Below are 14704 nucleotides of genomic sequence, written 5' to 3'. Positions count from 1 at the left end.
GGTCCTCCATAAAATTGAATTAGAGTGCTCAGTGAATTAACTGTTTGCTCCTCTTCTTGTGCGATGCATTTTTAATAACATTTCATAAAAATGTCTGGATGGATTGATAGAGCTTTATTTAAACCTCAGGTAGGCATGGGGAGTAGACAATAGTGCAGTATAACATGTTCTGTTAATACAGGCCCAGAACACGTGTACTTTATGGCAGTTCAACTGAATCTTTGATGTGGGGCTACTTAAAAATATATTACCTTTGAAAAGACTTCCTTTGAAAGATAGAGTGGGTGCTTTAGCAGCCTGTAAGCCATCAACCAGATGATCAATTGACAAACACGTCAGCACTTATAATTCACTGCAGCGGCTCCTCTGATACATGCAAACCACTGGTTTATTTCAGAAAAAGAATGTATTTCTCAAAATCCCTTTCATTCACATTGTAAGGTTTATGAGGCAAGTCTTGTCAATCCTAGGCCCTTCACAGTGAAAGAAAAGTCTCCTTGGTCTGTGTGCCCTGTGTTTCCTTTCAACATGGATTATTTTAGGCTCTGAACTGGGCATATGATGTGAGGAAGATAGATACTGCTTAGAGTCAACGGCAGCTCGGACCCCAGCCGCGGAGGGAGGTTGTATTTCATCTTGAAGATTGTGTTTATACTTGCAAAAAACTATCACTGTTCTGCCAGAATAAGATGTTTACTTTCTTTTTTTTTTTTCCTCCATGAATTCTTTTGATGGAAGCAGAAAATTGTGTTTGTTTTTTCCCCCTGGGGTGGAGCTGTTTACAGTGTCATTAAAGTGTTGGGTAAGGGGCTAGGCTCAGTACCTCCCTCTCCACAGCTCTGGGGTCTCCATGGTCGGGAGGATGAAAGCTGTGCTCCAGGGTGGAGCTGGCCCGAGTAAGAAGATGGGTATGACGTGCACCCCTTAGATGGATCTGTGGTGGGTTCCTCCTTCTCTGTATCCCTGACGGTCCTTGGTTTCTAACTCTATGAAGAAAAAGTGTAGATTCCTGCCATGCATGCTCACGGAAAGCACAGTTGTTCATTCGGGACCCCTCCTGTGTGTTCTCCATGACACTGACCCCTTCAGTGGTGGAATACTCTGCGTGGCTCCTTGCGGCCCCTGCTAGCTTGCACGGCCACTGCAGGGGGCAACTGGCCACCCTTTCCACTTTCTACCCCGCCCTGGACTTGTAAGATGAGGCCCTTTACGGAAGGAGGCCTGGGCTGGAGACTCAGCCTTGCTTCCCCTCACTGCTGATCTGGCTCCACTTCATATCCTGGTTCCAGTAACTAAAATGTTTCTAATTCCTGTGGTTACACCCCCTCATGGTATTCCAGTTTCACCCACTGTGTCCCATTCCAGCCTCCCTGCAGCTGGGGAACAGCTTTGTTTCCTCAGACCTCCAGGAATCCTGCCCCTAAATCCTAGCTCAGGCAGGGCCCACTTTCTGAGCAGTCCCACCTGAAGCCACTTACCTGTGCGCTAACCTCAAAGGCTGCTCACACTGTATGTCTCCTCACTCAGCTCAGTGCCCAGCTTTCCTAAGGCTCACCCCATGGTCACCCAGTGGTCTGCCCAACCATTTAGGGAGAATGCCCAGATATCTGTCGGGCAAGTTTCCTGAGCCTGGTCCATTCTCATGTGTTTACCTCAGCCCCTGCCCTGCCTGGGTGGCTGGGCTTCCCTCATTGCCTGCAGCCCAGGCAGCTCCTAAGTGTCCACCCAGCAGTGGGTGTGGCTTAGCTCTAGAATCGCTGGCCTGGGCACTGCCTGAGCACTTCTGAGATGAGGGCGACAACAGGAGCAAACATGAGCAGAGCTGCATGTGCATTTCCAGCAGAGGGGCGGGTTGTGGCCCCTCTTGGTAGTTTAATCAGCTGTTCTTTGGGTGCCTTTGAATAATAACTGGACAAGTCGAGGTGGGATTCATTTACTCAGAGTCATAGCCTCTCTCTGGGGGAGGTAGCTGGAGTCCCTAGGGACACAGTTTCACAAGTTTTTGAGCGCACAATCTCAGCAAGAATGGGTTTGAGGTCTGTAATTTCCCCAAACTTTAAAAATCAGCTTTGCAGCAGATCTGGAGGATCGTCCCTTAGCTGTACCGCAGTGGGTAAGAATTCTTGTCTTTTGCCAACCCATTGAGCCGGCATTGAATCACTCAGTTACTGCAAAATCCTTTCTAAACAGAACGTACACCACAGCCTCCAATGGAAACATTCCAAGATTGGCAGCAAATATCTAGCTCATTGGCAGAAGCAGGTTTTTGGCATGAACAACTGTTTTTCACTTTGATTTCAACTCCAGCAGAAGTTCTTGCAAGATGACCTGGGAATAAAGTTGGCCAAGAAGCCTCTGAGGGGAGATCGGCGGGCGTGTGGGTGCGTATGCCTTACCCACGCTATCTTCTGCGCTCCAGCGCCCACGGCATGTAGAGAACGGGCTGCCTTGTTTGGGAGGCTTAGTTTACCCTACTCAGTCCAGAAGCACGTAATGCGTAGGGCAGTGAGAGCATTTGCTACATGCTTAGGCCGAGAGGCAGCGTGGCTGGTATTGTGAGCTGTCAGCTTTGGGTTTAAAGCACTGAAACTGAGCTTGGGAAGGAGGAGAGGACAGGTGGGGCTGTGTGTTTTAATCCCAGCTCACTCAGCCTTCTCATTTTGGGAGCCACGCGCTTCTAAACAAAGCTCTCAATAGGGGCTTCAATGCTGTGCCACGACCTAACCTTACAACAAAGAAGCTTTCCGACCATTTGCGCACCCATGTCTGCTTTAGGCAGGTGGAGTGACGAAATACTTATGGGCAATGGAATGTAATAAAAAGAGCAGAGAGATTCTAGCACCAGACTCATCTGTGCAAAATTTTGCTCTATTCTCTTCTTAGCTGTATGACCTCGAGCAAAACACTTGAGGGGGCCTCTCCCCACACCTTCGGTTTTCATGTGCGCGAAACTGGAGAATGCTATCTGCTTCATTCACCGTTGTGAGGCTTCAGTGATCTCAAGGAACGAACCCAGTTAAAACCCTATCAAGCATGCAACAAATACATTCTCCACTCCCCACCCCACCCCAAAATTAAGGCCAGCACTTGAAGGATTAAATACTGTCATTGTGGGGTCTAAAGTTCTGGTTAACTTTTGAACCCCAAGGCAGAGCAGGATCTGGGACTGAAAACGGCGTTTGTTTAAAATTCAGCAGACCCGCTGGGCAGTGCACCTTCCAGGCCTTTCCAGGACACCTCGGTAGGAGTTTGGTTTGCCCACCATCTCTGGGTCAGGCGGGACACTTGGCTGTCACACTTGGCCTTCTGGGGTGACTGCATGAGTGTGGCCCCCTCGTCAGCCTGTCAGGACACCTCCTCTTGCTGGGGCTGCGCCTCTGGCTGGGATTTGTCCTGGATGTGGCCGGCGCGAGGCTCTGGTTGCAGCCCGTGGCCCAGCACACAGAACTCTGGGGGAGATGCACGCCTGCTGCTGCCCTGCAGTTCAGGGGAAGAGGGGCTGCTCCCCGGCTCTGTGTCCTTCTTAGGGCTCTCCTCGCTGCTGCTGCCGAGAGAAAGGACAAATGCAGGTCAGACACTCCTCCTCTGCTGCTCCTTCCTGCCCCACCCCTGTCCTCCATTCTCCCTTTCTGTCCCACCCCAGCCCTCTCCCACAATTGTGCCTGTTCACTTTGGGGACCAGGCCTCTGCCCTCTGTACCAGGCTTGCCAGGCTGGTGCCGCCCTTGCTGTGTGCCTGCAGGGGTGGGCGCTGCGGGAGCTGGGGTGACAGGCTGAGTCTTGTTCTTTCCCCTGAAGCCCTGGATCCTGCTGCTCTGAACAAAGCAACTCCCTCAGAAGCTCTGGGAGCTGGGCCTTAATTTTGTTTTTGTTTTTAAAGCACTTCTTGTTTAATAAGGGCTAGGCTTAGCCAGTTGAATTAAAGATAACAACAACAAGGAAAAAAACCGGCTTCGCGCAGCTGCCACCCTTTTCCTGAATTGAGAAAAATGCAAACAGCTTGGCCCAGCCCAGGCCCCGCATTTGGCTGGAACAGAGCTTCTCAGCTGCGGAGTGACACAGCTAAGGGGGACTTTGCATGGGGAGGGGACCCCCACAGGAGCCTGAGTGGGATTTGGCATGCCTTAGGAGTGCAGAATGGAGGGTGGCCCTGAGCATGGAGCAAGCTTCTGCTAGCAGGGGACCTACCCAGGAAGCCACACTGGCCATCTGCTGGCAGGACAGCCTGAGGCTCCCCAGAGTGGGGATTAGAGGCTAGCTGCCTGGGTTCGAGTCCTGACTCTCCAGCTTATTAGTTCACCCCTCCGAGTCTGTTTCCTTCCGTATAAAATGGAAGTAATAGGCTGGGCGTGGTGGCTCATGCCTGTAATCCCAGAACTTTGGGAGGCTGAGGAGGGTGGATCAACTGGGATCAGCAGTTCGAGACCAGCCTGGCTAACATGGTGAAACCACATCTCTACTAAAAATACCAAAAATTAGCCAGGCATAGTGGCAGATGCCTGTAATCCCAGCTACTCAGGAGGCTGAGATAGGAGAATCGCTTGAACCCAGGAGGCGGAGGTTGCAGTGAGCCGAGATTGCGCCATGGCACTCTAGCCTCTTGGGCAACAAGTGTGAAACTCCGTCTTAAAAAAAAAAAAAAAGGAAGTAATAATAGTACGCAGCTCATCAGGCACTCATAGGTATCAATATTGGGTGAAGCATGGAAGACCCTTGGTGTACTGTTGTATTAATAGTGTAAGTGCCCCAGAGGTGGGTAGCGATACTATGGAGCTGCATTGTTGAATGAATAGGAAGTCGCACTAGGAAAGGACTCTAGGGACCACGTCATCCTACTACAGGGACTATGAGGCCTTGGTCAGAGCTCTCAGTCAGTTGCCTCAGGGCCAGGACAAGACCCCAGTTCCGCACATGCACAGGTAAGAAGGCATCTCTCTGCTTGCGACAGCACATTCTTGCCTGATCTGTGAGCTTTATTGTGCAACATGCTCAGCTCTGTGAAGTTAGGCTTACATGGGATGCCAAACCACTGGAGAAGATGTTTGCATTTGGATCTGAACACGATCGAGGTGGGTGTTAGGAGTTGTGGGTAAGTGCGGTGGGCGCTTAGACCAGCACACAGCTATGGTTGTCAGACAGGAAGGAACCCAACTCACTGTGCCTTGGAGCCAATCTCATCTGTGTTGGCCTCCGGCCCCATCACAGGTCCCTACAGGAGTTCAGGGCCCAGGGGCCACTGGGCTTCTGATCCAGGAGACTGAGTAAAGGCGGCAGAGCATGCAGGCCTGGGCAGTCCAGGCCAGGCAAAGGCTGAAAGCACCACATTGAGGGGAGAAAGTCTGGAGCCTTCTCGAATGCACACAGTGCCCCAACATCCAGAGACCTAGAGGCTGGAACCCCCACTGGGGGATTTGGCACATAAATAACAGTTGCAGCTCAGTCATTGAGCTTCCTGGGTAAGCCTCCAAGGGCTGTTCCCAATCCCCAGGGCCCCAAGATCGGGAGATACAAACATCATCCATTTTCTAAAAAGGGGCTCCTGCCTCGCACGGGGTGACTGGAAGGGCAGGCTGGTTTAGCTTGCAGGCCTGCCTCAGCTGCAAGACATCATGGGTGTGGTTGTGTCCCTGCATGTCGCTGCTTGGGGAAACAGCCCTTTCTGAGCAGCCTCTGGCTCCCTGGCACTGGCTTGTTGCATGATCTTGGGGAAATCATGCCTAGTCCCTGGTGGTGTTTCCCCATATGCAGGATGGCGGAAAAAAAAAGCTTGCTATTCACAGGGTGGCAAAGCCTGACGTGCTTACAGCAGGTGTGCTTCTGCTCCCGGATGCCAACTTTATACCTGGGGGCGGGGGTGCTGGGGAATGAGCACTTTCCCATCACATGTTCACAGTGTGGGAAGGCTTAGAGCTGTGTGGTGTCATGAGAGGCAGGGGAATGGTTGCAAGTCATTATATAACCTTCTACGTGACCTTGGGAATCCTCCTGTTTATGAACCCTCTCTCTCTCTCTCCCTCTCTCTTTAAATTCTTCTTGAGATGGAGTTTTGCTCTGTCACTTAAGCTGGAGCCCAATGGCATGATCTTGGCTCACTGTAACTGCTGCCTCCCAGGTTCAAGCAATTCTTGTGTCTCAGCCTCCTGAGTAGCTGGGATTATAGGCACGTGTCACCATGCCCTGCTAATTTTTGTATTTTTATAGTAGGGAAGGGGTTTTACCATGTTGGCCAGGCTGGTCTCGAACTCCTGACCTCAGGTGATCTACCCACCTCAGCCTCCTAAAGTTCTGGGATTACATGCGTGAGCCACCGCGCCCGGACATGCTCTCTCCTTCAAGCCACTGTTACCTCCCCACCACCCCTGCCCCAAGTGTTGAGATTCAGGACATAAAACAACCTTTTAGCTGCCCTGTTCTGAGGAGAAGCCTGAAGAAGGGCATTATTTTCTTCTCGAACAATTTTATGTTACTTTATTATTGCTCCTGCTGTTTTAAAATGTTAGTGTTTTTAATTAATGCCATTTTATTGTCCCTGTTCTCTCAAGCTCTTCTCCTGAAGGGCACAGTTTTAGAAATCTAATAACTGAATAAGTGGCTTGAGTGAGGAATAATGCATTAACATTTATAGAGGTTCTTAGATGAAAACCACTGTACTGTAGGAAGCTCATTTTAGATTTAAGAAAAGAGCAATGTTACATTAAGATTCTTGCAAAAATAATATTTCATTTCTTTCAAGTGGCTGGGGAAGTTTAACTGTAATAATGCACAACTTTCCCGAGATAATATCTTTATTTAAAATTGACTGCCGAGTACTTTGTAAAAAATTACCATTTGTGCCTGGACAGATTGTGAAGTCTGCAACACATATCACTCTGGCAGAAATTAACTGCTGATTTACACAGTCGTGGGCTATGCAAAGATAGCAAGGACCAGTGTCAGTTGAGCTTTGTCTGATCTGATATCAAGACACATTGATAAGAGTTCTTCTCTAATAGATCTCAGAATTTTTTTTTGTTATTGTTTCTACGCCAGTTTGGGTAAAGGCACATTTCCCTGTGTATTCTGTAAAATAACCACTTGAGCATATGAGTTCTTCTTTCAGTGCCCAGCAATGGCTACACTTTGACTCATGCCCCATTGCGGCTGCATGTCCGGGCCTGTCTGTGCGGCTGGGCCAATGACATGCACGTCTGTTGCCCTGATGAGAAAGGCACACTTGGAACTCAGTCTGCCCGGGGAAGAGGTAGCAGCCCCACCCCTGGATTCTGGCACTCAGCACTCATGAAGACTCTTGTTCTCACTCTACAAACTTTTGAAGTTAGAGGAGAAGTGGAGCCATGTCCCTGGTGATATGGGAAGCCACACATTTATATTCCATGCCTCCAGGACTAGCCATTCTCAAAGTGTGGTCTGGGGGCCCCTGGTTATTCCTGAGACACTTATAGGGGGCCCATGACATCAAAACTATTTTCATCCTAATACTAAGATGTCACTTCTCCTTCTCACTCATTCTCTTGTGAATGTAGGGTGGAGACACCAGCATCTACATGAGGTGTGAGATCCCAACAGGTTGACGATGGAAGCAGAGCTGTGAATCCAGTCATTTTATATTAAGCCAGATGCTAAAAAGATTTGAAAAAATGTACAACAGTGCTATTCTTTTCCCTACATTTTTTGTTGTTGTAGAAGATACTCTTCATAAAGACACATGCATGCAAATGTTCATTGTAGCACTATTCATAATAGCAAAGACATGGAATCAACCCAAATGCCCATCAATGACAGACTGGATAAAGAAAATGTAATACATGTATATACCATGGAGTATACTATACAGCCATAACAAAGAACAAGATCATGTCTTTTGCAGGAACATGGATGGCGCTAGAGGTCATTAATTATCCTTAGCAAACTAACCAAATACTGCATGTTCTTATAGGCGGGAGCTAAATGATGAGAACTCATGAGCACAAAGAGGGGAACAGTAGACACTGGGGCCTACTTGAGGGTGGAGGGTGGGAGGAGGGAGAGGAGCAGAAAAAATAACTATTGGGTATTAGTACCTGGGTGATGAAATTATCTGTACAATAAGCCCCTGTGACACAAGTTTACCTACATCACAAACCTGCACATGTGCCTATGAACCTAAAATAAAAGCTTTAAAAAACTAGACAAAAGAAAATACACACTTTTTATAAGAGTATATTATTTGTGTTAACATATATTTTTTTAAAAAATAATTTACATATTTCTCAGTTTTAACTTCCAATACAGTAAACATTGATAGATACAGCCTCCACACACAAAGGCTCTTTTGGGCTCTTAATAACGTTAAAGGGTTTAAAGGAGTCCTGGGACCAAATAGTTTGAGAACCTCCCAACTAGATGCTGGTCTCCTGCGGGGAACCAGAAACAAGGGGAGCCAGTGAGCCAGCCATAGGGGCAAGTCTTTTCATCTCAGCTTCCCCAGCTGTAAAACACGGGTTGTGTGGGGTTGAACTAACTTGAGTGTTTTGAACTTTATTATTTTATTTTTTTGAGGTATATATTTTAAGTTCTGGGATACATGTGCAGAACGTGCAGGTTTGTTACATAGATATACATGTTTCATGGTAGTTTGTTGCACCTATCAACCCATCATCTAGGTTTTAAGCCCCACATGCATTAGGTATTTGTCTTAATGCTCTCCCTCCCCTTGTTCCCTACCCCCCGACAGGCCCCGGTGTGTGCGCCTTTCCTGTCCATGTTTTCTCATTTGAACTTGATTTTTTTAATACAGCAGGGCCTCTTTTCAATTAAAATCTTTCTTAGGAAGCTGGAATGTGTAACAGATAAGAGCCCAGTAACTCAAGGTTGGAGAGTAGGGGAGCTGGAACTGCCCCCTGCACCTCTTTTTCCCAACTGCCTCTTCCCTTGGAGCACAATTTGAAAACTACTAGGACCCAGAAGATCCTGAGGCCCATGCGCTCTGTTCCTCCCTATTCCAAGCCGCTGAAGGGCAGTGACCCCAGGACACTCCTTACCTGCTTTGGCTGAGCTGGGATTCACAAGAGGTGCTGGTGGGGTTCAAGACGGGAGGCTGCGGTCGGGCACCCGGCTGGCGGTCAGAAGCTGTCCTCCTGAGGAAAGGCAGAGGGTTGAGGGCACACACAGCCGCTCTCCGCTGTGAGTCTGCTTGCAGCCAAGGCCCTGAGCTGTTCCTCCAGCATCCTGCTGGGTTCCCGAGAGGGCCTCCAGCCTCTGGCGGCAGCGATGGTGGGGTCAGTGGGTGGGTTATTGAGAGCGGCGGTTTAGCTTCAAACAGAGAGGAGGTAGCTGGGCAGAATATGGAATGTGTGTTCCCAGACACTTTGGCTATGACTGCTTGGCTGTCTTCAGAGTCTCTTGTTTCCTTGTGCCCCTGAGAAGGGGACATTGGGGGTGATGGGGAGGGAATCGAGGAAGGGGGGCTTGCTTCTGGGTGCTGGGTTGGAGGACCAGAGACGTTGCACAGAGCAGGTGCACTCTCGGCGGGAGGGCTGGGCAGCTTGGGCTGGTGTGGTGGGGAAGTTCGCTGCTTTGTTGTTGGAGGGCTTAGCACCCTGGGGCTCACGGGTGGGCTGGGAGCTCCAGGGCTGAGTGGTGGACTGGGGGGCGTCTGCACAGCAGAGGGGCTTGACTGGGCAGGTCTGTACGAGGAGGGCAGGCTCCGGCGCCTCTTGTCTGCTTGGGGCACCCAGTGTGTCCTCGTGGGAGAGGCCTTTCTGCCCACTGCGGGGCTTCTCTCTCGGCTCTGCCTCAGTCTGGCCAGGCTGGATTCTGAGGTCCTGTTTTGTCCAGATGGAGGGCTGGAGTGGTGCCAGGCAATGGCTTTCCGGGGCTGCCTGTAGAGGCTGGCGGCCTTCTCTGCCTGACTCCAAGTCCCACCCTTCACCTCTGGGCTTTGGCTGGTGGCTGGTGGGCGGCTCAGGTCCAGGACTGGCTTCCTGGGCTGGCAGCTGCTCCTGCCACTCCCTGGCCCTGTGCTGCGAGGCTTGGTGGGGCTGGCGGTGCTCTTGCTGGGCAGCAAGTCCAGGGGGCTCACAGAGGCCCTCAGCTTTGGGGAAGCCCAAGTTCTCCTGGTGGGGCCAGCCTCTGCCGGCCCTGGCTCCTGGGTTTCCTCGGGGGAGCTCTCTGTGGACTTGCTGCTTTCTGGGGACTCCAGAGAAGCAAATGATTTGTCCATCAGGACTTCCAGGGGCGGTGGAGGGAGGTGCTCGGGGTTCCCCTCCATTTCACAGCTGAGCTCCTCACTCTTGGCTGCTTCTGCTTTGGGCAGAGGGGGAAAGATAGGTGCTAAGGGCTTCCAGCCTATGCCCATTTTGAGAGATTCTCTGCCTGATGCTGGAGAAATTTGGGACTTCGGATACAAAGGGGCAAGGCCCCTGTACATGGGAAGTCTGGGCGGCATGATGCAATTCCTGAGGCAGGGACTTGCCCCAGAGTCCTTAGAGTCCCCCAGTGTCCTCAGACTCTCTGTGGGACTGAAAGTTTCAATAAGCTTCTTGACGGATGTTCTGGTGGGACAGCCCCTGACATTCCGGTCTGTGGCCTCGGCAGCCTCACTGACATCTCCTGATGGGATGGCATTTGGAAGCTTCTCAGCTTTGCCCTGTTCGTCCTCAGGATGGGGACTGCATTTCTGCAAGATGCTCTTGTCCTGACTAGGCAAAATACTGAAGTTCTTGGTGAGGGATGCCTTGAGCCTGCTGGTGGTGTTGCTTGGACTGACCTTGCAGGTGCCATTGGGCCACACGGCTGCTGCTCTGGGCTGCAGAATCTGCTCCTGGCTCTGCTCCTGCCCTTTGGCACTCGGGGCATAAAATGCCTCCAGCTTCTGACTGAGGTCCCTCTGGACCCTTCGCAGCTCCTGAAGGGTGGGGTCCTCCACGTGACTCTGGAGACATGACTCTGACTGGGACCTCCTCTGCCTCTCAGGGGCCCTCCTGCTGCCACTGATGGTGCTAGGTCTTGGGGGGACCACTATCCTCCCCTCCTCCTCCTCAGACCAATCCTGGTGCCCAGAGGGCACAGGGACAAATTTGATCCTTTCACTGATTGCTTCCTTCATCTTCAGAATCATTTCCTGGGCCTGGAGGCTCCTAAGCCTCCTGGTGCGGGCCTGAAATGGGCTTTCCCGGTCAGCAGGTGAAGATCGTGGCCTTGAATGTGGAGTTTTTTCCTGCCAGACACACAGACTCATGCTGCTCATTTCGTCTTCCTCCTCTGGGCTGCTGTCCTCGCTGTCACTAAGAGATGGAGCGTCCATCAGCCTGGAGGTTTCGGAAAGATGTGGTTCCACAGAGACCCCAATCCCAAAGGAATCACATGGGGTGCTTGTCCCCAGCTTCAAAGGCGGGGAGGTGATATTTTCTGGGTTTGTACTGGAGAGGCATAGGCTCCTTGCTTCATCCTGTGCTTGTGGCTGAACCTTTGCCATAGGAGCCCCTGAGAGCAGGCAGTCCTGGGGTCTGTCTGAACCCATACAGAATGGACTTTGCTGCCAGGCATGTCCGGACTGCCTAGCTTCTGTGTGGGGTGAAGTCACCGACTTCCATTCTTCAGGCTCTGGTGCAAGGTCCCAGCTGGTTTGCTTGCCCAGCTTGTCCACCGACTGCACAGACTCATTGTCAGCACCAATGCCACTGTCCTCAGAGCATAAGGGGAGACCCTGCACCCCAGCATCACCACGGCCACTCGCCAGGCTCTGTAGCTGCCCCAGAGTCCCCAGGAGGCGTTCATCCACGTTCCTTTTTGCGCTCAGCTTGTTTTCCAAGTGGGTTGCAGTGGAGTGGAGGTAGCTGCTGGAGCCCTCCAGGAAGCTGTTGGTGAGCAAGGCCACCGTGCCATTGAGCACCTGCAGTTTGCTGACTGTGTACTGCAGCAGCTGTTGCAGGAGATCTGGTTGTTCCTGGGGCTCTCTTTTCTTCAAAGGCCATGCCAGATCCTCCCTAACTTCCTGCAGGAGTACTTCTCCATCCTTGGAGATCTCCCCCAAAAGCTGGCTGATCTCCTCAAAGCACAGCAGCAGGAAGCTGAGCATGGGCTGCAGCAGCTCCCGGGTCTGGGTGGCCTGATGGATGATGCACAGAATTGCTTCATATTTGGAGAGGCTGGAGTGGAGATAGGTGTAAGCGTGCTGGTGGGCCTTTACCAGGGGCTCCGGGAAGTCCACTTTGCCTTCAGACTCATGAGCAGGGTGGATGGTTTGGTAGCAATGGCTCTGTTTGCTTGACGTGTGACATTTTTGTGTCCTTTTCCATTTGGAAGTGTCTTGGGTACTACTTTCCTGACTCTCATCTCCAGAAAAGTCTGCCCCTTGTGATCCATGGGAACCCTGTGTCTTGAACAGAATGTCCTTAGCCATGTGGCTTTGTGATTTGTTCAGCTGGGATGAAGAGGTTTTGGTTCCTGGGATCAGTCCTTCCATATCTTTCCTTTTGCCTGAAGCAGGATCTCCCATAAGCTGACAAAGACCTTTAGCTGTGGTTTGGTTCCTCCTGGAACTTGGCTGCTCCTCTGCCAGGCCCTCCCCAGCGTCATAGCAGGTGGAGTTTTTAACCAGCAAAGGGATGGAACCTCTTTCACTTCCGCCCTGACATCCTGGCCGAATTGCTTTGGGCTTTTTCAAGAACTGAATGCCACTCTTTGCAACGCTGTTTACAATGTCACTGTGTGAAGGTGTACACCCCATGATTTCAGCTTGTAGTCATCTTCCACCCACAACCTTCACAATTTTCCAAGAATCATGTTGAAATAGGAACAAAAGGCAATCTTACTAGTCCATCCAGGCAATTTTCAGGCCAGAATCCTTTGAAGTCCATGGTACAATATCCTAAACTTGGAACCAGCTTTCTTTATTTTCTTGGTCCAAATGTGAAGAGGGAGTGGTACCTGTCGTCCTGTTGTTGTTCTAAGTTTGGAACCCTGTGCTGTTAGTGAGCAGCAGGACAATTCTGAAGGCCCCCAGTCTGGTGGATTATGGGCCTGTGTTTTGCTTGCGTCCTGACAGATGTGGATAGCAAGTGCAGCTTAAGCCTATTAGGTTAATCATGCCCTAGCCAGTCAGCACTCACAGTGTGTTCTAATATAGAACTTCTCAGCATTTACTATCTTGGGAAGCGGATTATTTTTGCACGTGCTCATGCTTTTAATTCTGTTCAGACGCCTGCCATATGAAACCTAGAGAAATGAGCCATAATTGCAAAAGGCTCTGGAAGGGATGCATTTGTGGAAGAGAAGAAGAGGGCTCGTTGATTGCAGGCCCTGGAAGAGAAGTGACCTTCACGGATTAATAAGGGCAAACCAGCCAAGTGTGCTCCAATCTGTTGTTATCAAGAAGACCCCAAAACATAATAGACAATAATTGAAGTAACGTGTTGTTGTTTGTGTGGCTTATAAAAACCCCAGGACTCTAGTGATAGAGAATGTCTCTAAATAAGATAGTGAATGAAGAAGGCAAGATTGCTTTCCTTTGCATTAGAAAATTGAGTTAGGTAGCAGGAAAGCTATCCCCCTAGTTTGGATGGGGACAGCAGGAAAAGTTACTGCTGTGTAAAGCTCAAGGCCGGTCACTACACTCAGGAAGGCAATGCTTTCACGCGAAGAGGCTTTTTATTTAACCTTCTTCATAGGAAAACAAGCTAAAACTGGGCAGTGGAGAGCCATTTCGTTATTAGGAGGATAACTCAAGGGGAAGCCCATCTTTCTGCTCAAGCTGAGCGTCAGGCTCCTGCCTGTGGCTAAGGGTAGCAGCTGCCCATTGAAAAACTCATTTTAAACTTTATTTGCTGTCAGTAAAATCTAGAACAAGGGCTTGGCCTAGAGAGACTGGAGTTTGGATCCTGACTCTTTCTCCTGTTAGTTGGGGAAACTTCCGAAAGTTTTTAAAGTTCCCTGAGGCAGAGCTCATCTTTGAAATGGTACTTACTTCACAGAGCCACTGTGGGGATTGTCAATTAATATTTGGTAAGTGCTTGACCCAGTGCTTGACCCACGGTAGGTATTCAAAAACATGCAGTTTCAGCCAGGTGTGGTGACTCAACACCTACAAATCTCAGCACTTTGGAAGGTTGAGGCGAGCTGATCATTTGAGCTCAGGAGTTTGAGACCAGTCTGGGCAACATGGTGAGACTGTCTCTACTAAAAATACAAAAAATTAGCTGGGGATGCTGGCACACACCTGTAATCTCAGCTACTCGGGAGGCCGAGGTGGGAGAATCACCTGAGCCCAGGAAGTTGAGGCTGCAGCGAGCCATAATAGTGCTACTGTAAGCCAGTCTGGACTTTGGAAGTGAGACCGTGTCTTTAAAAAAAAAAAAAAGTTTCTTACTCTTTTCCCCTGGAAGCTAGGGCGCTTATAATAATGAAAGTCTTAAGAATTTCATTGGTTTGCATTGGTTTATTCCTGAATGGTCTGGAGATAATTGCCTGTGATGCACTTAGAGCCGTCTGAATCTGGTGCTCTTTTTGCCCCCCACCCCCACCCTGTGCTCAATCCACTGCTGCCCCAGGAGTTTTCTAAGGCCTCATTGTTTAATTTCTCTGCTCTCAAACACAATGATTCCCACTGTCTGCAGGAAGAAGAGGGGCTTTTATTTAACCGTTTCCTATTTTTGGGCATCTAGGTTGTTGCCAATTTTGAAATTTTCCAAATAGAAAAACATTGCATTGAGCATCTCTGAGCATCC

At 50.1% G+C, this 14704-nt stretch overlaps 2 protein-coding genes across 2 annotated transcripts in view; one reads left to right on the top strand and one right to left on the bottom strand.

Moving 5' to 3' along the window:
* LOC126933840 (protein FAM136A-like) overlaps positions 1 to 14704 on the top strand; it is an 879973-nt gene that overhangs the window by 39453 nt on the left and 825816 nt on the right. The gene's annotated exons all lie outside the window — the stretch shown is intronic.
* Positions 715 to 12750, bottom strand: PCARE (photoreceptor cilium actin regulator). The gene is made up of 2 exons (XM_050753980.1): positions 9020 to 12750; positions 715 to 3544 (listed from the first exon to the last, which is right to left on the bottom strand). The coding sequence occupies exons 1-2, from the start codon at positions 12706 to 12708 to the stop codon at positions 3346 to 3348; spliced, it is 3888 nt and encodes a 1295-aa protein (XP_050609937.1). The 5' UTR covers positions 12709 to 12750; the 3' UTR covers positions 715 to 3345.

Source organism: Macaca thibetana, chromosome 13 (genome assembly GCF_024542745.1).
Source record: "Macaca thibetana thibetana isolate TM-01 chromosome 13, ASM2454274v1, whole genome shotgun sequence".
In the NCBI taxonomy this organism is placed as follows: Eukaryota; Metazoa; Chordata; class Mammalia; order Primates; family Cercopithecidae; genus Macaca; species Macaca thibetana.
This window is presented reverse-complemented; position numbering and strand designations above follow the sequence as displayed.

What these genes read in the sequence shown, in the direction of transcription:
- PCARE (XM_050753980.1), bottom strand. Translation starts at nt 12,708, where the DNA reads ATGGGGTGTACACCTTCACACAGTGACATTGTAAACAGCGTTGCAAAG. An exon ending in TCCCAGCTCAGCCAAAGCAG is followed by an intron (nt 3,545 to 9,019) that starts GTAAGGAGTGTC and finishes TTCTCTCGGCAG; the next exon opens with CAGCAGCGAGGAGAGCCCTA.